This window comes from Lates calcarifer, linkage group LG5 (genome assembly GCF_001640805.2).
Source record: "Lates calcarifer isolate ASB-BC8 linkage group LG5, TLL_Latcal_v3, whole genome shotgun sequence".
NCBI classification, from domain to species: domain Eukaryota; kingdom Metazoa; phylum Chordata; class Actinopteri; family Centropomidae; genus Lates; species Lates calcarifer.
Genome location: NC_066837.1, coordinates 20,269,374 through 20,294,852, shown reverse-complemented (window position 1 = coordinate 20,294,852; position 25,479 = coordinate 20,269,374). Strand labels below are relative to the sequence as shown.

At 37.7% G+C, this 25,479-nt stretch overlaps 1 protein-coding gene and 1 long non-coding RNA gene across 2 annotated transcripts; both read right to left on the bottom strand.

The window, feature by feature from the left end:
- Nucleotides 1-4,387: 4,387 nt before the first annotated feature.
- On the bottom strand, nt 4,388-15,262 carry LOC127142431 (uncharacterized). The gene is made up of 3 exons (XR_007813171.1): nt 15,176-15,262; nt 13,226-13,346; nt 4,388-4,571 (listed from the first exon to the last, which is right to left on the bottom strand). It is a non-coding gene; the product is annotated as an uncharacterized LOC127142431 (long non-coding RNA).
- A 6,176-nt stretch (nt 15,263-21,438) lies between these two features.
- On the bottom strand, nt 21,439-25,166 carry LOC108875754 (uncharacterized). Its single transcript, XM_018664867.2, has 6 exons — nt 25,042-25,166; nt 24,563-24,895; nt 24,309-24,470; nt 23,723-23,815; nt 23,584-23,621; nt 21,439-22,715 (listed from the first exon to the last, which is right to left on the bottom strand). Exons 1-6 carry the CDS (start codon nt 25,106-25,108, stop codon nt 22,332-22,334), a joined length of 1,077 nt encoding a protein of 358 aa, XP_018520383.2. The 5' UTR covers nt 25,109-25,166; the 3' UTR covers nt 21,439-22,331.
- Nucleotides 25,167-25,479: the final 313 nt, after the last annotated feature.

The following is a 25,479-nucleotide window of genomic DNA, read 5'->3' as shown; positions in this document are numbered from 1 at the left end:
AAAAGTTTTTTTTTTCTGTGCAAACACTTGCAAAATGTAGCAACAAATTTCAGATATTCAGAATGCGTCATGATGTGTTGACATGTGATGTCACATTATTGTAAAATAAAGGCAATTATTCAGTTTGGTTTAAAAAAAAATTGTTTTCAAAGCAAATTTTAATGTTGAATTAACTTTGTTGCTGTTATTGAGGCCAGTCTTATCAAACCAGGTCAAATAACAAAAATGGAAAATCTGCTATTGTATTCTTATTATGAAATTCGTTATAAGAAAATAAATCTGTTTCACACTCATTAAGCAAGCCACTCTTTTCAAATTCTGAGTTCTAACTAGTGCAATCAGCTGAATTCCTTCAAAATAAACTGGGTTGGGAATGAAGCCAAAGTTCCCATATCTGTAACACAATTTTTTTTCAGCCTCACTCTGAAAGTATTACAGGAGATTGAGGGAATGAGGGGAGAACAAAATGAAGTAACATGCAGACAAAGTGAGTGTCACAGCTGGAGGAGAAGCTAACTTGACCAACAATGCTGAAAATGGCCCTACTGCTGCTGCCAAAATATCATGACATACAGAATAAAGATGAAATATCTCACCTGAGGGTGTTTTTGGCATTCCAGTTTTTCTCATTTTTATCTGTAAATGTCACCCTTTTTGTTTGTTTTACATAGGGGAAATTGACTTTGTATAGTAAATGGGGAGTCAAAACTTGTTACAGTGAATACTGCTTTGCTTTCCCTACATTTAGATAATAACAAGCATCAACATATAATCAGCATGAAACAGTGGAAGAATGTCTTCAGTTTTCATTTGCTTTGAGATTGTAATTCTCATCATTGTATTTAGCCTTTGAGGCAGGCTTTTCTACTTTTGTCCTGAGATACAAAAACAATCTATGTGGATTAATTATTCATGAAAAAGTGTCCAGTTGTTGTTAACTATAAACTGGGACACAGATATTATTCAGATGGACATAAAACACAGCTAGGAGTCTACAACTATGCTATCTGCAATGTTTAAAGCAGCGTTTAAAGCTAAATGTTAACACTGAAAATGACAGTGCTTGTGTGCACGCTCACATGTTCTCTATATTAGCATGCTAACATTTTCTAATTAGAACAAAAAGTGTTACATTTGAGGCTGATAGGAATTCTAACGTTTGATATTTGGTCACAAACAAAGAAACAAAAAAAAAAATTGGACTTTGCAATCACACTAGTGGAAAAGGTAAAAGATCACCAAAGTTACTACAAATCCCTCTGAGGGGCACACTGATAAATTTACCAAATTTCACAGCAATCCATCCGATAGTTGACTGTAACTATTCACTCAGATGTTGCAATACAGAAAACTACCCACACACTGGAGGCTAAAGCTGTGATTCCATTGTGTGGGTGCTCTTAGTATTTATGCTTTTTTTTCTGTGTCCAGCACATATCCCACTGAGGTTGAGCAGATTTGCGCATAACAACTCTAATGGATATCAAACATTTCACTCAAAACCACAAATGTCAAACTCATGGTGGTGCTAGAGGAGAAGTCAAGGGATCACGAAAGGATTCAACCATCTCAAATTTCATGGCATCTCATCCATACTTGTTAAGATATTTCAGTCTGGTCCAAAGTGGTGGAGCAACTGAGTGACACTGCTACACCTTGAGACAGGCCAGTATTATGGCCAAAAAGGTATAAAAAGAGAGTCTATTTGTATAGTTAGTTCAGGAAGTAGCTTATTATGCATGTATTAGTTACTGTTGTGATCAGCCAGAGGATCATCTACAGATTACTTAACAGAGACATCTGTATAGAAAATATTAAACAGGTGAGACAGTCTTGGGTAAGTACATTAAAAAAATTTACTATGACGTCAATGTCAATTAAAATGTACTGCAATTAAATCATTTGTAATATCAAACCAAAACAAAGCAGACAGCAGTTTAATTTCAATATATCATAACCTGGATCATCACCTGCAACAACAGCATAATGTCCAAAACAGCTGCGCCACTGTTCGTCTCTTGTGGTGGACAGAATAATGAGAAATAGTCCTAGGTGCATCTCTATGTGTATTTCATGCTCATGATTGCATTCATATTCATCAAACTGATTTTCTATGGAGAGGTCAAAGCACAGGACCTCCTACGGTTTGAGATTAAGGGTGTTGCTGAAAGACTCAAGTATCTGTAGGCAGTATAAAAACAGAATATATCAGTACAACATTAGTCATACAGTACAGTTTTCAGCCAGCAGGGCTCTAGAGATCAAACTGGAAACCAACACATGTAATCCTGCCGCCTCGCCTCCTCCAGACGAGCCAGAAGAACAGCCTCGGTCAGGATTATGAAGCAACTGATTGCCTGTAGCAATGGATCGCATTAAGCACAAATCACATGTAGAGGGATCAAAGGGACTAAATAATAACATACACCAGTATTTACATTTCCATCAACCTGTTTTTATGTGCATTTTCAATTTAAACGCAATGAAAACCTGTGAGGGACGGCCAAAACGAAGTTAAACTGGAAAAGCTGGCATGACAATGAAAAGAAAATGCAACAAAGACTGATGGCAAAATGGATTTGCCAAATACATGATTATGTTGCTGCACCTGCATCTGTTTCTTCTGGTGTGGACAAAAGACCTGATGTCTGCTACTCAATGAATGCCCAAAACATACACAATTCAAAAAGAATGGGCACCAGTTACCCAATGAAGTATACAGAACATAACCACAATATCCACATTGTGGCGGAGAATCCTCATTGTATATCTTTATCGTCTTAATCCCCACAACAGCTGATAAAAAACACCACAGTATTTTTAAAAGTTGCAACAGTGATAAACAGCGACTGCCAGTGCTGCTGCAGCGGTCCACATATTTATCAGATCATGTAAGTTATTCAGCGTTATCATCTGAGGGAAAGTACTACATGGCTGTTGTGTCTGCAGAACAAGAGAGGCTGTGCATGGAAACAGTACAGATGGAAAAAATGATGAAGAGAGAGAGGGAGAGATGGGAAGAGTGAGAGGCAGGCCTTATCATTCTTCTCCAGCAGCTGACTGTCAATCATTTTCACTGATAATCGTTGCAGGTGTAAACATACACAGTCAAGTACATGTACACACACACACACACACGCACACAGTACAGATAGTGTCAATAAGAGACTTACAATGTTAAAATCCTGTAATACCAAACTGGCTTTATCTCTGCATATTATCTAGCTAATGTACAGTTCTGTCCTCAGTTCTTAAGCAAAACTTGGATGAGAATTGCTTTTACATCCCATGAGTCGAGGTTTAAAGCAAGGCTGAGATAATAATTTGTGGAACTTGAGGGGTTAGAGTAATACAAATCCTCAGTTCAAAGTCTCTGCCTCTGTTTGGTCATTGAATGATTATACAGTGGATGAGTGCACAGACAATAATCACTGTTGCAGCAAGAACTGATGTTATTTACCCTGTGCACTGAAACTGGAGATATAGAGAGAGAAAAGGAGAAAAAGGCAGTACAAAACCCAAAAACTTAAAAGTGGCCTTGTACTAGAGTTTCTCCCAGGGGAATGTAGTATCAAACCAAGATAGTGAGCATCAGACTCTAACACTGTAAAGTGCATTTATGTAGCGTATACGAGGTACGGCTATTAAATAACAAGACTCCGCTTATGAGGATAAACCAAGTGGTTCACAGCCACACTGAGTGTTATATATCAAAGGTTGGGTATTCACGCACATCTGCTGTAAGTTTCCAATAAGTGACGTCTTTAGTTCACTGCTACTACTGATTGAAGTGTGCGTGTTTTTGCTAAGGCGTTGGAAAATGACCAGCCTAAAAGTTGAGCATTAACTTGAATTTTTTGGTGAAATTGAACAAAACAGCAGCCAAATCTTTTCATACATTGTATGGGGAATACTGCATGTCACGTGCACATGTGTTTGAATGGCACAAAAGATTTTGTGAAGACAGAGAGGATGTCCAAGACGATGAACGTTCTGGGCGCCCATGCACATCAAAAACTTCCTGAAAACATTCAAGAAATTGAACAAATCGTTTGAAATGATCGACGACTCAGTATGAGAATGACAGCAGAAATGGTCTCAAATCTCGGTAAAGAAGTTTCTGGCCCAAAAAACAAATCACAGTGCTTGATCACCCTCCCTATTCACCTGATCTAGCATCATGTGACTTTTTCCTAAGATCAAATCTGTGCTCAAAGGAAGTTTGAGTCTTTGTCAGAAGAAAAGAACAACGGAGGTTCTGAGACAACTGTCTAAAGAAGATCTACTGCACTACTTTGATCAGCGGAAGACCCGAATGCAGTGGTGTGTTGATGCGGAAAGGGGAGTATGTTGAAGTAGAAAAACACCGAAAAATGTTTATGTTCAATAAAATTGTATTACAGCATTAGTTTCGTTATTTAATACCATACCTTGTGTGTACCTCTTGGCTTGTTCTGCATTCCATCCCCATCTCCGCTCTTCTTCGTCACTCCTTTCCTCTACCACATCTTCTTCCTCTTCTTCCTCTTCTTGGCTGGAGAAATGAAGTCTGACTCTTTCCTCACATAACTCTATCACAAGAGAGAGGCAGATGTGTGAATAAATCATGCACACAAGTGAACGAAACAGCCAACATGAATCTGATTATACTTTACATTATTAAACACTCAGTGAGAGTTAAGTTAGTGTGTGTAAGCACTGCTGTGCGTGTGTGTGCTTGTGGATTCCATAGAATTAGACGATGGTGACAACCTTGCCATTGAAACAAATTCTGTTTTATGTACTTGCAATAGAAAGTAGGAAAGTTTAATTTATCTGCTACATTAATGTTTCATCCAGTGATGCCTTCGCCATGGTAACACATGAGCTTTCTGAACTGTATGCTGCTAAATCCTATAACAAGTAATTACGACCCTGTAAACTGGTCTTTACAGACCCAAGACAGCTTCTCTTCTCTGCATGTTCCATTACAGTTTGGTTAGTATGATCATTAGCTAGCTATTTAGCATCTTATCTATCCATAGAAAATGTTGTCTATGCATTCAAAAATTTAAATGGTCAAATAAATATTAGGGATAAATGTAAAAAAATGCTGTGCTCTGACCACAATAGCAATTGCAATAACTTGCCAGATTTACGCCAATGCTTTCACAGTCCCTGCTGACAGTGTTAGGGAATGTTAACAGAGGATTATGGGACTTCGAAGTGTGCCGACATTGGGGAAACTGGTGCATGACGAGGCCAAATTCTCTACTGCTGTTGTTTGTTTGTGCATTTCGCCAACACATAGAAAGAGATATGGCGGCACACACACCCTCTTAGACACACAATATGCGCTTTAACTCTCTTATACACATAGGAACAGGAGAGTGCACATATAGATGTTTCACACAGCCAGAGATACACAATGACAAACTCAAAGAGAGCAAACTTAGCAAGGTAAACATATGCACATCATTGCACATGCAGTTGGAAATGCATATGCACCCACCCACACACACACACGCACACACACGCACACGCACACAGTCCCCCCACAGCCCAAATCCTCTCTGGCTTGTTTAGAAAACCCACTGCTTTCCAGTAAATCCTAAATAAGCTAATCCCGGAACATCAACAAATGCAATTTTCAGCTTAGCATAAAACACCTGCAAATGGAAGGCAACCTCTCTTTGCCCTCGATGTGAGAATGTGTGTGAGCAAGTGGATGTGTGTGTTTTCTAACGCCACAGGTATAATCAGTCAGGTAGAAATGAAGGAGCGTAGATGAGGAGGCGGATGAGGTTAAGAAGGTCAGCCATGTTAGTTTCCAAGCTTGGAAAGAAAGCAGTGGGGAGAACAATGCGAAGTCTAGCTTATATAACTCCAACCGACAATGTGTGTGCTCTCTATGCCCTCAAGTCAGTGAGGTCAGCACTTCTCAAGCACTGCTAACCTGTAACAAAACACTTATGCAAAGACCGTAACAAACTAGGCAGATAGATGCTGAGCTGTGAAAGAAAGAACATTTCCTAAGTAGGAAAATATCATGCAGGTAGTGTTGCAAAAAGCACATTTAAGAGAACACCAGTAATTGGGAGTTCAATAAGAAATATCACGAGGATGTATTCAGATAATTTCCGCATTATTCTCACTGATGTGCGCCAATTCACATTTTTATCTCTTTCAGACTGGACTATGTAGTTTAAAGTGTTTAGTTAAGAATCACAGACTAAGCCGTTGATTTTGAGCATCCTTATGGCATTCATTTATTAATTATCAATAGCCATTCATCCTTTTTCAGACTGCCAAGGCTACTGGAGCCTTTCTAGGCATACGTTCATCGAAGGGCAGACTTGACTGGTTGCCAGTCATAACGGGACGGACAATCACAATCCCATTCACATGTACAGAATAATTAGTGTCTCTTGTTTACCTCACTTTTCTAAAGTCTGTGGGAGGAAATCAAGGTGAAACTCTGAACAAGAATCCAACTCTATGCAGAATATGATGTTGTACCGGTACAAACTACAAAATAAAAAATAAAAAAAAAATCCTGCAGTGGCTGCTGGTATAATCAAAGATATTCTGAAATGTGCCGAATAACCCCCAACTTTTCCCTCTCTAGTGTGCTCTAGCCAACAGCACATCAGCAGAGAATGGTTTAGTATGACATTATTTTTGCATTACTGTATTTTCTCAGACTGCAGTCAGCATTTTGCTCACAAACAAAACCTGAATAAAATCACATTTCAGATGGATTCTGTTTAGTAGATGCTGCAAGTGTGAAGGAATTTATGTTAATGTGTGTTCATGAACATGAGTATGTTCCAGGGTATGAGCTTCAGTGTCTGCTAGGGTTACAGCTGCATTTGTCTGTGTGTGTGTGTGCGCGCGCGCACGTGTGTGTATGTGTGTTCTGGCCTTGGCCAGATAAACATTAATCATTAGCCTCACCATATGGTGGCCATGTTGATCAAATTCCCATGACAAGCAGGGTGCCTTATTCTGGAAAGAGGACACACACATCCAGGAGAGAACACAAACACACAGGTGAACTCACAGAATCCTAAAGCCCAACAAGAAACTCAATCTATAACACAAATTCCCCTTGCTGCCACCTTTGGGTTTGAGTTTGTCTGCCGATAAGCTGCTCCTGTTGACAACAGGTATAAACAAAAAAGAGAATAAACTAGAGTTGATGTTCCATTTCTTCACTGAAAACTGTGTTTGTGTTTTGTGCCACATTCTCACATTTACATTTCATGACTGCAGATAAAAATTTATAGCGACATGCAAATGTATATATGTGTGTGTGTATATATATATGTATATATATATATATATATATATATATATATATATATATATATATATACACACACACACACACACACACACACTTATATACATATATATATACAGGTTGCCAGTCTATCACAAGGGCTGACACAAACTAAAAACCATCAACACTCACATTCACACCTAAGGGCACTATAAAGTCACCAATTAACCTGCATGTCTTTAGGTGGTGGAAGGAAGCCAAAGTACTTGGACAAGAACCCCCGCAGGCACAGGGAGAACATGCAAACTCCACACAGAAGAGCTTTGGGGGAACCTGGGTTTGAACCCAGAACCTTCATGCTGTGAGGCGACAGTATACACATCATTAAACCTAGTCCTGCTTCTTAGAAATTACATTTAAATACAACTTAACTGCAACAGCTGACACATTTTGTAGGAAAGGTAATCACTGACTGGATTATGTTCAGAGGCAGAGGCTGAATGTATGAAATGTTCCATTTATTAATGGCAGTGGAGTTGCCAGGAGGTGGCTGGGCTGGATTGTGGGCACACAACGCAGGCGTAACAATGTATCCTCATTATGGTAATAAAAAACTCTATCTGGTCACAATTACAGCGCCTACAAAACAAAATGTTGCAGATTAGTTGTAGATAAACAGAATTTCTAGGAGAGATGATTGTATTTTTCTAAGAATTACAACACTATGTATTTAAAAGGTATTCATATGTGTCTACTACTGTACTTCTCACAGTGAAAACATCTGGAATTTTAATATTTCTGAGCAGAGTATCACTGAGAAACTGTATTTGAAAGAAACTACTGAAAATGTTGAATAAGATTCAAATAATTCTAAGTAAACAAAGTATACAAAAGACATGGCACATTTTTGAGCTGTCTAGCAGCCATGTAACAGATCGTGTTCACTTGTGCTTTACTTATGTAACTGCTACCCAAAACACCTTTACACAATAGCTTCAAGTCCATGCATTATATACACCACTAAATGTATCCATTCCATTCAGCCACACCAGTGTAGCCACTGATGGAGAACTGCAGCTGCTTCTGTTTGGCTGCTGTTGTGCTGCTGGAGTAGAAATTGTATAACTGCCACCAGAGCTTTGGTGACGGACAACACTACACATAACTATGGAAATACAGGCAAAAAAAAAAAAAAAAAAAAGAAACGATCAATTCATCTTAGGAACTCAGGTTCTCAGGAAATTCTTAACATCTTTCATTTCCAAGTAAGAAAGAGACTTCATATTTCTCTGTCACATGGGCATTCTGGCTTTTTCTCACACACACACACTCATACTCACACTCACACACACACAGGTCTGTGGTACTCACCAGCAGCACCACAGCTCCTTTTGTTCCATCAGGCACACATATTATACAAACTACATACATTAGAGCACACAAAACTGGAAGCTCACTCACTCTCACTGTTTCAGGAGAAATATTTCAGGGGATTTTCCAGTGACACAGCCATTTCTCATACTCAATCTGGGACCAACACACACACACACACACACAAACACATTAACAATACATAACAATCACTCTTGTTCAGCCAGACAGCCCACTGAGAGCCAAGCAACAAAGTCACAGCTAAATGTAGAAACCTCTCTCCTCCTTTAGACTCAATGTCCCAAAATACGTCATCCAGGAGCACAAACACCAGTGACACTGGTTTGTGTGTGCTTGTACTGAGCTGAGTAAAATATGGGTTGATAAAAATATTTATATGTTTATGGCCATTTTCTCATTTTATTTTACACCTACAACAGACCTGTATAATTTTCATTTAGTGGCACTCATCAGTTGGTTAGGTGCTTTTTCTCATATATTGTCAGTATAATTATGTATTAGAGTAGGAACTGTTTAATTTGATTAGTGATACCATACTTTAAAGTTTTCTTCAGAAACATATCCCCTTACAATCTAGTTCTACTTGCCATTTCTCATTCTTGTAATACAAAAGTAATTCAACCTAAATCCTGTTTGTGACAGATTCTACATTTGTTGTATTAAACACTCACTGCCTGCAGGTCTGGAACAAAATCCTCTGCTGCACAGGAAGTGATGCCTTTTATGTATTATGTATCTAGTTTGGAATCAACAGAGGAAGAAACATGAATGCTCAGCCACCATGGCTAAACAGGAAAAAAACAGTGACATCTACACAAACTCGAGCGACAGAAAATACACAGGAACGGCTGTACAGCACATCACTTCCAGACTGTTTGTATGACAGGTGCCTGCTGAGAGGTGTCACAAAAAAAGACTAATATTGTCGATAATATGCTCTGTTAATCAGTGCTGCAGGATAGAGCCTGCAGAATAGAGAACTGCAGCTCTATTTGAGGACTCTGCTTCAATGTTACTGAAGTGAAAAAGCATGTTTATTCTGTTTCAGGGTTCAGTCCTGGTTGAATAGAAATATTTTTGTGTGTGTATATGTGCAAAGGAGAGAAAAAGGAACAAAAACTTTTTTCAAGATGCATCAAAAATTGAACTCTGTCAAAGTATTTCTCTGTAAAAATAAATACTGCTTTTACTGCATGTGTGGGTGTTTCTACGAGTCTTCAAGAGCTCATGGAGATGATGGTGATGCTAGTAAGGACTGATGTATATAAAAGTAAATGCATATGTATTTGTCTGTACATGTGTGATATCAAATGCATCTTTATCAATGTAGATATGCATGTGCGTGTTTTGTGTGTGTGTGTGTGTGTGTGTGTGTGTGTGTGTGTGTGTGTGTGTGACCTGGCCTGTGCCCAGGCCTAGTTAAACAGAAATAGCTACAAGAGCAATAACATCCCCAGCTAAGCGGCAAGGGATTCAATTCCCGAGTCATTTTACAAAAGCGCGGTGTGATTGAGTCGGTCTGCCCATTGAATTCAGTATTTAATTTCCTCAAGGTCCCAAGAGTCGTGTCTCTGTTTCCAATTTCTCCTTCTCATGAGATCAGGATGGCGGACTAAATGAAGGGCTTTCTCTTTTTTTTCCTTCCCCCTTTTCAGTCCATCGTTTTCCTTCATTGTAAAGTGCTGAACGCTCAGGCTTGGATAGGAGGGGACAGGTTAATGAGTGGCCTTGGTGCACCAAGGCTTTCCATTATCATCATTTCTCTCTCCCCTCTTGCCTCCGTTACAGCATTTATCAGCTTGAATCCTTGTTTTTGTTTTTTTTCCTGTCATGTCTCGCCTCACAATGTCACTTTCTCTTCTCTCACACATTTCCACATTCCACACATTTATTCTGAATTCATTTTTGTTATATTTGAAAATGCATTCGACAAAAGTGAACAAGTCAAGTTTTTTGTACGACCATTAACTGCATTGACTGTTTCAAAGGGTCAGCAGCCTACAAAAAGTTAAATAAGTAAATAAAAAACACAAGGGAGAATGGTTACTCATAGGTGCCATTGGTTAAATAATGACATGATAATGAAACGATCACACCAGGTTTAGTATTGTGCTGCACAAACGTAAGATAAAAAAACATTAGCAGTAAATGCTCCTTTAACTCACTCAAAAATGAAACTGATTTCTTCAGACATCTGCAGCTGAATTAAGGCCTTTCAAAATCACTTTTGTTATATCAAGAATGTCTTTTGTGTGAAGAAAAGGCTTTTGGGGATCACAGTGGCCAACTTTCTGTATTTTGGAGAGAGAGTAAATTTACAAGTTTTAAAACCTGGATGTAAAAAGTGATGTTTCCCATCTCCAAAATTCCATAAGATTAGTTCTCATCAATTACTCAAGTACATCAAGTGCATTTGAAGAAAGCGAGAGTACAAGTAGTTGTAACTAGTGAGGCTTATTGGATTCTTTAGTAGCGTGATCCTATTTTGTGGTTCAGAAAACAAAATCTCAATTATATATTTCTATTGATTTATGATATGTACAAATAGACAAATAATGTGACTGGTTATGTTTTTTTCCTGTGTCATAGCTGCAAAGCCCAGCAGAGGAAAAATGTACTTCTGTTAGTGGCCAATGTTCTTCTACTTCTAGTGTTCTTCTGCAGCTTAAAGCGTGCTTTACAGGCAATGAATGCACCTAGATAAAGGCAAACATTTTTGTCTTTATTGCACAGGATGTTCTCTGTGTGCTGCTGGTCGATAGTATTGAGCAAAAGCCAGATGACTGCTAATGAACCAAAGATGAAAACACAAATGGCTATTCAATCAACAGAGGATGTACTTGAAATGCATCACAAACCCTGTTACATAGCCAGCAAAATTGATTCACACTCCACGGGATATACCTTAAAGTCATTACCCATCCATATACATGCACAGATAATTGGTATTCAGTTGCAATAGGTAGTAACTGAGTTACAAGTGCCACTGAGCCAATTATAACTGCATTAAAACACATGAACAGAGACACAAACAAACCCCATGGAAGGTGAGTAACAGAATAAGAAAAAATTGTTTTAATTTCACCTTTATCACTCCGCTGCTTTGATACCTCAGACAAATGGCCTCAGTTCCTACAAAAAGCAGGCACCCTGGGGCCTGTTTGCGTAAACAATTACAATTTTTTTTTCTTTTATATGACCTCCCGGAGAAAGAAATGATGAAAAGAAGAGATATGAAGGTTGGTTTCACAATTTACCCTGTGACGCCTGGGGTGAGTCATAGAGAAAGCTCAGCACCAAGTTTCTGCAGTGCTGAGTACCGGTTTGGTAGCAGACAGGTAATTCAATTTTCCCACCAATGTGACATTTCGCCATAGGGGTCAGTTGTTTTATCTGTTTTATCTGGCCAAATTAGGATGTAACAACAAAGAATCAAAGAAACAGAAAATCAAAGTAAAATAAAAGAACTCATGGGGTGTATCCCATGGATTCTTGAGGAATATTCCTAATCATTTCTATTTTTTTCCAACTGGAAAACATAATGTGCATGCAAGTGTTTAAAAAAAAAAATACAAAAAAGAAAATACAGATATAGATATAGATAGTTATCTGTTTTGCGTGGATCAAAGCAGTGCAAGTAACAATGTGTGAGTATGTAAAATAAATGTGAAATAACAAGCCGTGATGCAATTGCCATTAACTTTAAGTAATGATCTTGTATTTATGACCTTTAGGTTTTTTATAATTCATTGCATGGATAGTAACTCTGCAAAATAACATCACCCGCACTATCCACTGAATTAATGATACTTACTAACTTATGTGACTTTTAACTTAGAGGTACAATATGAGCTCAAAAGCTAAAAATACTGCAGTGTCTCTCAGTAATGAAGCTGCGGAGTGTTAGCTAGATTGGCCGGCACTTTTATTCAACATCTGAACACAAACTACTGTGGGTTGTGTTAATGAGGTACACCAGTATTGTTGATGATGAATTCAGTGTGAGCAACAGGCTTCAAAACTACCTTTAACCCACAGTCTATGATGCAACAGTTAAAAAGCTTCACATTAAATCTTGCACAAATGGGACAACTACGCTTACCATTATAGACTCGTACCTGCATTGAGTGACATTGGCAAAGGATTGTGGGTAATCCCCAAAACAGCAGAGGATTTGCTCTGAGGTAACGTGTCTGTGAATGTCACAGTAACTTAATGTCTGTACAAAGTATTTCACAAACAGTGCAAAATGGCCAAGTTAGCCTTTGCTGTAATTTAAAGTTAAATCTCACAACATGCCAGATAAACCTACCATGACACATCTTTACAATTAGTTACAGTAATATTCACATTGTAGTATTATGGATATTCAATGAGGAATTACATGCCTCTAAGGCCAAATGCTTCTTAGTGATTCATTTGTGATTTTTATCAAAGAGGTTGCCAATATACATTAGATTTTATATTTTGTATTAAAAGGGCACCGCTTTACACAAGTTTTACAAAGTAAAAAAGATAGAAATGTATAACAATCCTTTAGAGAAAGAATTGCAGAGCTCAACCACTCACCTGATCCACATCAACGTTCTCCTGCACAAGTAACCCCTGCAGAGTCCAGGTCCACCCTTGGACCAGCACAGAAACCAGAATCACTGCTTTCTGCATCCTGACAGTCTTTGTGTCCATCTGTCTGTGAGATGAATGAATCAAAGTTAATATAACCATGCCCTTGCCTCATCTCATCCCAGACAGGACACTGACCCATGACCTATGTGTGCTGTGCCACCCTAGCATGTACTCACTCCTACAAACAAATGAGTAAAAGAAAACTCTTTTATTTAGAACTCTCCCTCTGTGTCCTCTGACTTGGCTGAGCAGCTTAAATGTTGTACTTAAGGATTTCAGCAATTCATTCAGCATTCATTCAACATGTGCTATAATATATACAAAGAATATGATATTAAGTGTCTTTAATGTACATATACAGTGCTAGTCAATTGATTTAATACAGAAAATGTCAAATATTTGTTTCCAGCCTCTTAAATATGAAGAGTTGCTGTTTTTTTTTGTTTTTTTTTTTTTTTTAATATACTTTTCATTTGAATGATGTTCGTTTGGGACTGATGGATGAAAGTAAACAATTTGAGCTGGAAATTTTGTGGGGGCATTTTATTACAAGGTTTTAAAAATGTGGTATTGGAACTCTTTTTGGTATACTCAGATGTCTTATGTCTAGAGGAATAGTTTTCATTGCAGTTGTCAAATGTGACACTGCATAAAAAGTACTAAGACACTATGAAAAGTCACTATATTTAATAAATTAAATTAATGTTTTACAGATGAAATCTCTGATAAGCAATTCTCACAAAATTAGGAAGAGCTAACTTTTTCATGGCCATTTTTTGAATCAATGATTCTTTTATTTCAGACATCAGAAGAGAAAACTATCACAACTCTTGCTGGAATAAGTTATCAGCTGAAAGGAGTCCTTAATGTTTCCAGCTGACACACACAGCTGTTCTGTTGCAACAGCTTTTTTCAAGTGAAAACCACCTGCAGTAGCATTTAAGTAATAGTCATGGCAAAAGACAGATAGAAGATTATGCTCATGGTTACGTGTGTTAAGTTATTTTTGCAATCACACAGTTGCATCACTCAATTAATGTTTTCATTGCCAGTTAAGCTTTTAGAACAACCTTCCTCCAATATTATGGTTTTATTGTTAAAAACAGACACTAACAATAATATTCACACACAAATGAAAAATGATCAGCTCTGAGAGTTTCATAGTTACAACATAAAATTCTAAACAGATTTTTCAGTGACAGTGTGCACCATTATATAAAATCTATGTAAGGACTTCTTACTTGTCAGAATATTTTACTACTGTTACTTATTTTCACTTTAGTGAAGGTTCTGAGTACTTACTGCACCCCTGAAAAATAACAGCTGCGACATTACCGCACATTGCTTTTCTGATAATATTCACGAATGTGCATCCTTTAAGCAGTAAACATCAGCCTGATGCAGTAATGCCTTGATTTATTAATATTCTGTTGTAAAAGACATCACATATTATGTGACTGTGGTAACAAATTCATAGTTAATTCTTAAATTTCTATAATTGTAGCGCAAATACGTTTAATTCTGGGGATTTGGCCTAAATAAACACTTATCTAAATACTGTCACTGGTCCCAAAGTTTGTTCCAGAGCAACAAAATACAAATCGGTAAAATACAGGTGAAGTTCTGCAGCAATGAGACAGAAAGCGCTCACTTCGTCATCCTATTATATGTGGGAGCCCAAATGATACTATGTGCAAAGTAAAATAGACATTACCGACCTGTCTGCAAGACCATACACAGGGCAATATAAGCAATAACTACACCCCCGATGCTGTATGTACACCTGCCGCAGTTCACAGGACTGCTCCAAACGATATCAAAACACCTTCATAACCCTAGCCCACATAATGTCAGGCTTTAAGGAGTTGTTAGTGGTGACTTTAGTCGACTTACCTGTAAAATACTGATAAATTACAGCAACAATGAGGACACAGCGCGCTCAAATATCCACATGCACACACCTGAGGTGAGGGCAGGAGGTGCCACCTAAGACAACCCGGGGTGCAAGCGCTCCCGTGACAAAAGTTCCACCTGGATGCTGCTTACATTTACTATGTTTCTTCACAATTGCGTAGGAAAATAAAGTAACGTGACAGTCACGGACATTTTTAGGGATAACATTGAACGATGGAGATCCACGAAAATTACTGTTCAGCTCATTAAATTAAATAAACACAAAAGTGTACCGCAATACTGTACAGCAGGTAGAAGCACAACTTGTGACACGCTGACAGCCAGTCAGCAGTTTTCATGTTGTGGCTGAAAAGTGTATATATGCAACACACAGACTGTATAAAATCTTAAGCTTAACGGTAACTTTAAGCTCAGAAAAATGCAAAATTCAAACAAATAAAATAGAATATTATTCAGAGGTACTAAGACTGTTCTGTTAAAAAAAAAAAAAAAGCTCATGTGTTGTTGCAGCAGCTTATTACAGCCCGCAGTTACATCTTCTTGTTAAGAGAAATCTTTAGCTGTAGTAATTATGATGAGAACAGAGTAGATGATGTAGTAAAAAGAGCAAGAAAGTCCACCTTAAGAGGAGGTTGGGGTGGATGGATGGGGTCAGCAAAACACAGGCTGTCCACACAGCAGACTGCTGTTAGGAACCCAGTAGTCACTGTTGTTTAGTACAGCTGTGGTGCAGCTTTCACGGTAGTATTGCTGTTCCATATCTACACAGTCACACAATACTGTTGGTGAAGGGCTTTAAAGTCGTACTTAATTTCCCTGAGGGAGTCATCCCAAGGGATCAATAAAGTCTAAGTCTAAGGTTTAAACATGTTTAAGTAAGAGAAAATTGCCTGAAAATGAAAACTTTATCCACACCAGAAAACGCCATATCATGAGAGAGATACGTGCAACCTACCATTCCAACCACAACACTGTTACTTAGAGGCACTGCAGCGTTAATATCAAACAGCAACCTTTTGTTTTTTGTCATGTTTCATTCATGTCAGTCTTCTTTAATGCACACAGTATGTTATTTGAATGGTGTTCTTTTCACTGAAGTTCATGAGATCGGGCAGTTAATTTTATACCAGCTCAGTGAGTCATGAGAAACTTAAAAACTCTGAAACTCTCTCCATTACTACACCTGAAAGCATATGCAGTGCCCTGAGCCATTTCTGTGTTATCATTATCTTGCTCCAGTGAAGGTGAGTTTAAAGTGCCATATTATCATAAGAGAGAAAGTGCACAGGGGCACCCTTAGCCTCAGCTGGAGGTGAAGGGAACCACATTTGGGTTTTGATAGCTGCTAATAACAGGGTTTGAACTTAAGAGGGAGATTTAGGGAGTGATGTGTTTTCATGATGTGAATTCACAGACTGCAGGATCTGCTTGCCCCTGCCAGAGAAACCTATTGTGTGAGATGTATAATTGGCTAATGGGTCTGCAGAATCCAGGGTGGCAAGAGAAAGTAATTGGATGATATGACTTTGAAAGTAGCTGTAATTGGCTAACATCAGAAGTGCAACTGAGGGCGGCCAGATTGTAATTGTTAGCTTTGACTTTAGAGGCAAGGGCAGGGGGTAGAAACTAATTAGCTTAAGGCACTTTAGAACCCTAGGTGTGCTCGTAACCTGGTCAATTTGATTTGAGAGCAGAGATTAGAAAGGTTTTTAACTGGCTAAAGTCCTATCCCATGCAAAGTACAGTATGACCATATCGACCATTCCTTTTTGATGAATGTTGGTAGGAACCTTTCTTGTCCACTATTACATTGATAGTATGTCTCATTAGATTTAACAGGGTGCCAATCCCACAAAGACAAAAAGATTATCCTGGGCTTCCCACTAATTGTGTTTAATGCAAATTTGTCTAAAGTAAGCAATGCCAGTATTACAGCTCAATGAAAGATAACAGTAAAATTCTTATTGTAATCTCATTGATTAGAAGAATTAATTATGTGCATAGCTCCTAAAGTTTACCATATGTCCCCAGAAAATGAATGTATTCTGGTATTGCCTCTTTTTCAAGCAAAGTTGGTGAAATTCTTTTGTAAATTTGTGAAGAAATAGCATTCATTTGGCTAAAACAAGGGGAAAAACAAAGGAAAGAAAGATTTATTACAACTTGGGTTTGGAAACTGTGATGGCTTTTTACAATAGAGAACTTGTGTAATGATTTTATCATTCACAAATCTCAACAATTATCTTGATGAATTCATTATTCACCAAGATATTGCTCAATTATAATGGAAGCAATGGAAATAAAACTCACTTAGTAATAATCATTTTCCATAAAGTAACATTTTGTACATGTCAATCACTGTTCAGAGGTCTTTATTTGCTTCTGTTCAACGTGCTTTGCAAACAAATGGAATTATGTCATTTTGCAGGATGGTTATATTTTGAATTATTTTAACTGACATTTTTGCTGAAATAGCATATTTTAGGAGCACCTCATGTGAGAAAGATTGAAGTCACTGTCTGCCTGTGGTATTGCCATTCACACACACACACACACACACACACACACACACGGTCGTATATCTCTCACTTTCTCACTTATAAGGAAAGATGGAAGCTCTCTCATACAGTAGCTGATCATGAGGAGGATGCTGCCCATGTTAAAGTCCCTATTGACTAAAAGAACAGAATTAAAACAACTACACACACATGCCCAAATTACAGTCACTGCATGTATTTACACTGAAAGCTATAGCCTCCTGATGAACATGATGATCTCCCTTAGGCCTCGTATCAACTGGGATTCTGTGTTTATGTTTTGAAATGTTTCTGCTTTATTACTTTGGAGGAACAAGCTGGGGATTCACACTGTGTGATGGAGGGGAGGGGCAACAGAAATTCATGTCAGCTGCCCTCTTCCCAAAGAATTTTAATATAAGTTAAATATAAGTCATAAGAACACTATAAATGTTTGTTGTAACAAAATCAAAGATAGTTTTTTCTTCTTTGCAAGTGCTGTGCCTGTGAACAATCAATTTGTCATCAATAGGAAGACTGCAGTTTGTTTTTCCTATGTGTACGTGTCTTGGTTACCTCTAAATGTATGAATTCTAGTCTGGAGTTTTAGGGCACCTATTTTAAACCCACTAGTCATTAAACTTTAAGATTTCTTCAGTTGACACATTATAGGAAAATAAGAAAACTTAATTTAGATAGCAAAACAGAAAGAAGAAAATAAAGAAAAAAAAAAATAATAATGAAAAATGTCAATCAAATCAAACAATCAAAAAAACGTTATCTGTACGAAAATTGACATCTTGACAAACAGTGTATTCGAGACACATTGAACAGAAATAAACAGCAGGAAGCAATGATATTATTTAGTTTAAAATAATGGTTGGAGTCTTGGAGTAAGTTTTTTAAACTAATATCAGATCTAACATTTGTTTAAGGATAGTCAAGTGGACTCAAGAGCCATTAGACACACTGCTGGTACAGCCACAGCAGTATTTCCACTCATGTTGCCTGATTAGACTTCTACTCACAAGACTTAATGTGCTGTACAGACTGTGCTTGACTGACATCCACCTGACTTACATCTTTATGATTCTGATTAGTTTGCCCTGTGTGAGAACACCTGTGAAGGTGTGCAGGCCTGGTGGTGTCCACCATCAGCAATCTGCCTTGTGATCAACTCAATATTTTAGGAGGATTTAATGAGGAGGGTATCAAAAACCTGTTAAATGGCCCCAGTTTCACAGATAAGAATTAGACACAGTCCTAATCTCCCAAAACTTTACCTTACAGTTCCAAGATTTCACTTAGGAAGAAGAGTACCATGCTTTCCCTCTGGGTAGAAAGAGCAAATAAGTCCATTTGCATTGAAGCAAGGCAGTCTGACTGCAGTGAATGAATTTGTGTGTGTGTGTATGTGTGTGTTTGTGCGGAAGAGAGAGTTGGCTAATCCATTTCACTTAGCAACAGAGTGTCATTGACTGTCATTGACAACAGAGCAGATACCCCAGGCCACTGCACTCTTCCCCTGGTGGCCGATGTACACAACAACAGTAACAACAATAACAACGACATCAAGCTGCTCCAGCTCTCTGAGCCTGACAAGAACAGCTACCGGAGGGCATTCCTGCTGCCCCACTGCCAAGGTGACCTCTCTGTGAGTGTGTGTGTGTGTGTGTGTTTGTGTCTTTTGGAGAGAGCACAACACCGCCACTTTGTAAAGAGACAACATGGAAAGAGTGTGAAAAAGACAGATACTGATGGAAAAAGGTCACAAAAAATGTTGATGTACATTTGCAACTTGCTGCAAAAGTTTATCACCTAGCTAAACGTGTCAAAGGTGTAGTAGAACATTTGCCACTATTGCCTAAGATTGATATCATGACTAATGGAATGAATGGCTTTTTACTCTCTAAATGCACTGTCAAATGAATGATGGCGATTTCACTTGGAAGAAATGTAATGAACTGTAATTGATATTTTTCACAAGAATACACTGTAATTATCAGGTGTCAAACCACTGCGCTCAAAGCATTTTCTTTAGCCAATTTTTTATCCTCTCAAGTCTAGAAAAGCTCAAACATGAAAGGCAGTTAATCAAATGTCAAAAATCTCCTATTTTGAAAAGTGGCAGCATTGGTCATTTGTTCAAATGCTTAAATTACCTATGTTTGCAGATATAAATGTATTAAAAAAACAGAAGTTGGGGGACAACAGGTTGGCAAAGAAAGTGTGATAAACTTAATTTTGTGCACTGTCTCCTCCCTACAGTCACCACTGATTTCCCTTAAGTCACAACTAGACATTGTGAGCTTTCAATTGCATCTCATGGCATTCATCAGCAGATGGAGTCATCATGAAGATCAAGTTATTATCACATGACCATAACGTAAGCGTGTGGGTACAGTGTCTTTTTTGATGATACCACCAGATGGCACCAAATAAGGAAATTTCTGCAAGCTACCCATATGGGTAAAAGCCTGAAACTAAAGGCAGTGTCACTAGACAAAACAATTTGTTATACGTAAAACAAAAATAAATAAATATCTGCAGTCTTTGTTAGCACTCACAATTTTGATGAAATATCTTCAGAGTTGGATATATGGAGCATGAACAAGGGTAAAATAACAAAAGTTCTCAGGAGTGATGGTGACTGGCAGTGGGGCTGAAGGCTGAAACGACACAAATTGGCTCGATCAGCAGAGAAGGACCCTTCTACTCCCCACAGGGACCACAGGAGGGTTTCCTGGCTTTCCCTCTGTCTAATGAGTACAAATGTACAACTACTGAGTCAGATAAGAAAAAAAGTCCATATGTAACTTCACACCAGGTTATGTTTAGTTAGTCTCTAAGCCCACACTACAGTGTCATGTACTGCTACTAACTGCTAATAGCTACCTGGGATAAGTATCAAACTATTTACTTTGTCTGCAAACACCATCAGCACACATATCTCCAGGGTTTGTGTATATCCAACTCGGATCAAAAACATTAAATTGAGAATGAATACAAGTTAAAGTGGGTTTTGTAGCATTTTTTAAATTTCAAAATAATCACTCCATCAACTATGCTAACACTTCACTGCCTAAGAGTGTTTTTGTTTTTCAATCTGCCAGTACTATTAAAAAATGTATCTACCTTTTGCACTGTAGAAAATAAAAAGTTGACTAGTGTGCTTCATACTTGCATGTAAACAACACAGTTTTATAAACAGGCTGGTCCACCCTGATGATCTGTGCTTATGGATCATATGACTCCCGTCTCCTGTTGTCCTAAAGATCAGAGAAGATCTTGACCTGCCACCTTCTCTATAATGTCTTCTGAAAAGGAAAATATGACCTTGACAGTAGCTCAAACAAAAAGTGGATGACCTCTGCTCACTGCAGGTTCAGTCTGGAAAATACAGGGCTACTCCTCCCATACCATATCTACTAAAAACCTTGGTGTGATCCTATTAACATGTTCTTGGGCTCCATGATCCTGCATATTAGTTTGTGAGTCTCTTGGTTCAGGCTCTTGTCAACAGTAACTCCCTGCTTTCAGCCTTCATTATTAGCCAGGGAAAAATACTCTACACTAAATAGAATTTGGCATGCTCTCTGACCGCTCTTGAATACTTGAATATTATAGCAGTATAATGAGCAAGATCAACTGGAGTCCACTATACTCTCTTCAGCATCAATTGCAGATAAAGAAAGTCACAGTGAAAACAGACAAGCAACACAGTAACAAAGTTACACTAAAACAAAATTTTAATCCAATACAAAAATAAACCTCACAATTCTATGAATCAGTTATGTAATAAGTGTTTGCATATCACACTTCATACAGAGGTATTAAATACAAAGTACTACTTTTAATTATCCCATGGGTAATATTGACATTAATGCAAGATCCTGGAAATTAACAAATTAGTTAACATTAATAGAGCACAACACCTGGCCAGCGTCACATAATACAAAGTTCCATTTCTCAAAGTGAACTTGCTAAAATAAATATACCGTATCAGAATGTAGTAAATGGTCAAATAAAAGGACACCAGTTTACTAAAAGGCCAACTCACGTAAAAGTTCATAAAAAGACATAAATAACTTTAAACTTGAACAGGTTTTGGTTTGGGTTCAGGAACAGGTTTTTGGTAAGTGAATCCTCTTCAGTGTGTTCAGATCTAGAGGAAGTATCATAGCTGCTACATCAAAGATAACAAGGTCAGTTACACCACAACATTGGACCACATCAATTTCCTGTTGACCCATCATCTGTCAAAATTATTTTTCTTGTGTGTGTAAACTTAAATTGCTATCTTTGTGAAAATCAATTTGAGTTTGAAAACCAGGGTGAGAAAATGTCTGCATAGTGAAGACATTTTGGGCAGTCCTCACTACTTCAAAGGACTGTTTGAAGGATAAGACTTTATTTAAAGTTAAAGGTTATAATTGGGTTTGAGTTATGGTAAATGTTGGGTTTTTTTTATTAGGTATTTATTTGTGATGTTTGGAATTCATATGTGATTATTATTTAATTTTATATACATTATATCATTATATTTACATTTGAACAAATCATAGTTGATAGAAAAAGTTCCCTTTTTTAAAAATCTCTTTTGATCACAGTAGCCACTTTCAGGTTACCTGTGATTTCTGAGCTAGGAAATAGACAGAGTCATTTTCAATGCTTTCATATTGATTTAGTTCAGAGTTTGCAGTGGGTTCAGTTGGCTGTTTGGGTAGCTGAGCAACAGAGTACACCAAGTCACTCTGAGGATCTGTGAAACTGCTCTCTCCACATGCCCCTCTGGGATTGACCTCAGAACTGTAAGATGAGTTTAAAGAAATATCTTTTGAATACTTGCCCCACTCAGCTGCTAATTCAGTGTCTTGGTGGTAGGAACAATTAGCATAGAGACTGTCAGGATCAGTATCGGGAGAGAAGTGGACAGTAGTGACAGCTACAAGTGGGCTCTCAGTTTGGAAGTCTTCAGTTCTGATTTCATCATACTCCACATCCTTGAAATAAGAAACAGTGAGAAAATACAGTTGTGAGAAAGATCGAAAACACAGATTTAAACCAAAAAATATAGACACACACACACACACACACACACACACACACACACACACACACATTAAATTGAGGACAACTTTAAACTTGTTTTTGAAGGTGTGAGTCTGATCTCTTCAGGAGGTAACTCCTGAGCTTCAGAGCCTTCAAAGTAAAGGCACCGTCTGTTACCCTAATTACACACTGTTGATATCATCTTGTTATTGAAGATGATGCCAAGATTTGTTACTATTTCTGAAGTGATAATTTAGACAGGGAGACATGGTTTATTCTGACCTCTGTATCTGCAGTGTCTGGATCAATAGCGATAACTCCTCATGTGTCTGAATTTATCTGTCCTCACTTTAGTGACATCCAGGTTTGAATGTCAGGGATATAGTTGTTTGGGTTATCAAGATGGAGTTGTGTTGAGATCAATAGAAGGATACAACTGTGTGTCATCACCATGGTGATGAAGCCGAATATTGTGAATTGTACAATACAGTTAGTAATTTTAAAGTTTGTTGCTGTAAATTTGCTTTGAAATGGCAAAGTGAAAATAACACAAAATTACAGAATAAGCTGTAATGTATAATGCTGCTGGAATATCAATATCAAAACTGAGAACAGACATGGTCCTCTCATGTCTTTTGCACATCTACTCACATTATTTCATGCTTTGTATGCAGGACACATAAATCTCAATGCCTGAGCCTTACACAAGTTGGAGGGATGTATTTGTAAGAACTTCAAGCTGCTGTGATAGAACAGAAATAGCCCTCCACATGGTTTCAGAATGACAAAGGGCAAAGAAAAGAAAAAAAAAACACTTACCCCCCCTGTTTCTTCCTGTGGCCAGTCAGCACCTGACACTTATGAAGACATATAGAATAACATTTGTTGTCATGTCTTGTGGACGCTTTACTGATGTTGCCACATGTATGTAATATGCATGGTGGTGTGTGGGTCTTACTTTCTTGTTTCTTCATCTTCATCATAATCTTCAGTAGGGCCATCAGTATGATTATCATGACAATGAAACCTATTATCAAATATGGTACACTTCCTGGCCAAAGAAACAGAGAGAGAAAGACAGATGTGAAGATGAGTTTGTTTGTTTGTTTTTTTTAACCAGATATGTAATTATAAGCTTTTTCAGAATGACCTGACATCTGAAAGTAAGTAAAGAAAATGTAAGAAAATGTCAATGTCAGAATTGGATTGAAGCATTGAAGGACAAGTAGCTGAGACTTGTAAATTTGACAGAGGGGTATTTGAACATAAGTTTATTGTATCATTCTGACAATAAATAAATTATTTAGCAATATATTAAAACTCTCAAAGCATTTAGGATACTATGAGATCCTGTCTTTATTAATTTGCTGTTACTACAAATCAGAATGACATCTATTAATTATTAGTAAAAATAAATTTTTGCACAATAATTACCATATTGTAGTAGCTCTGGATGTTATTATATTATTATGATTATTATTCATACTCTGCACTGCAGTTTTAATTAAATCAAATATGTATCGAAATCAAATGAGAGTACATACCAGGTGCTGTTGTTGTAGCTAGTGTTGTTCTACTAAGGGTGGTGTATGACACAAACGTGTCAGTAAGAATATCTGAGCTGCCTGAAGACATAGTCGAGCTGCTCATATCAGTAAATGACACAGTAGAGTCAACAGTGACTGTTTTAACAGTTGTTCTGGGACCTGGAAGCAGAAAATAACAGATATTATCAGATATTACTTTTTGACAAAGGGATGATATTTTGTTGAAATTAAAATGGAGAACTCAAACTTACCATCTGTAACTTTAAGATTCACCTCTCTAAGTAAATCAGGGCCAGTTCTCTCCACTCCACAGAAATATTTTTTGGAGTCTGACATTTGGAGATGAGTTATGCTAACAAACAAATCTTGTCCTCTGTTAATTAACTCTATTCTGTCTTTGCGTTTAGTCCTTCCAGATTCTGCTTTGATGATGATGTGTTTGTCTGCTTTACATGGACTTATACAAAGATACTTAACATTAGATTTTACATTGGTCCAAGCGTTCCAGTCTGAGCAAACGAATGACACACGTTTTCCAACATGACCAATTATGTTGAGAGTCTGCATCTCCACAAGAGTCAGAGCTACAAATGAAAACCAAGGAGACATTTTTGAATTGTCATATTGTCAGACTATAAATAACTTTACTTTCAAAAGGTAAAAGACTAAATGACTCATTTAGCAAAACAAACAAACAGAAATACAGAAAAATACAGAAATAGAAACTCACCTGAAAGAAGACAAGAGTAAATGTAGATTTTTATCATAACGAAAACTGCAAACAAAGAACAAAACATCAAGTGTGAATGATCATGTCAGTCCACCACAGTCTTTATAATAACTTCCCCTTCCTTTCCTCTCACTCCTTCAAAGGTTAAAGCTCCTCCTCCTTGCCGTTGAATACCCAGCCACAGCCACAGCCGCAGCCACGCAGACACAGACACACACACTTGTACTTCTACCTTTGTGAGGACACTCACTGACAAAGCATTGCCTAGCCCAGTACCCTAACCTGAACATTAAAAGCACATCTTAACCATCAAACAATTTTGAGTTGTGAGAACTGGCCAAAATGTTGATGAAAATTTAAGAAAATGTCAATATTAGAATTGTACTGAAACACTGAAGGATCAGTTAGGGACCAAGTATCTGAGTCTTGTAAATTTGG

Excerpts from the sequence above, each read along its gene's own strand:
- LOC108875754 (XM_018664867.2), bottom strand. The coding sequence starts at position 25,108 with ATGTTTTGTTCTTTGTTTGCAGTTTTCGTTATGATAAAAATCTACATT. Across the intron at positions 23,816-24,308 it reads AGCTACAACAACAGCACCTG|GAAGTGTACCATATTTGATA; the intron begins GTATGTACTCTC and ends TTCTTTGGCCAG. Across the intron at positions 22,716-23,583 it reads CACAGGAAGAAACAGGGGGG|GATGTGGAGTATGATGAAAT; the intron begins GTAAGTGTTTTT and ends TCTTATTTCAAG.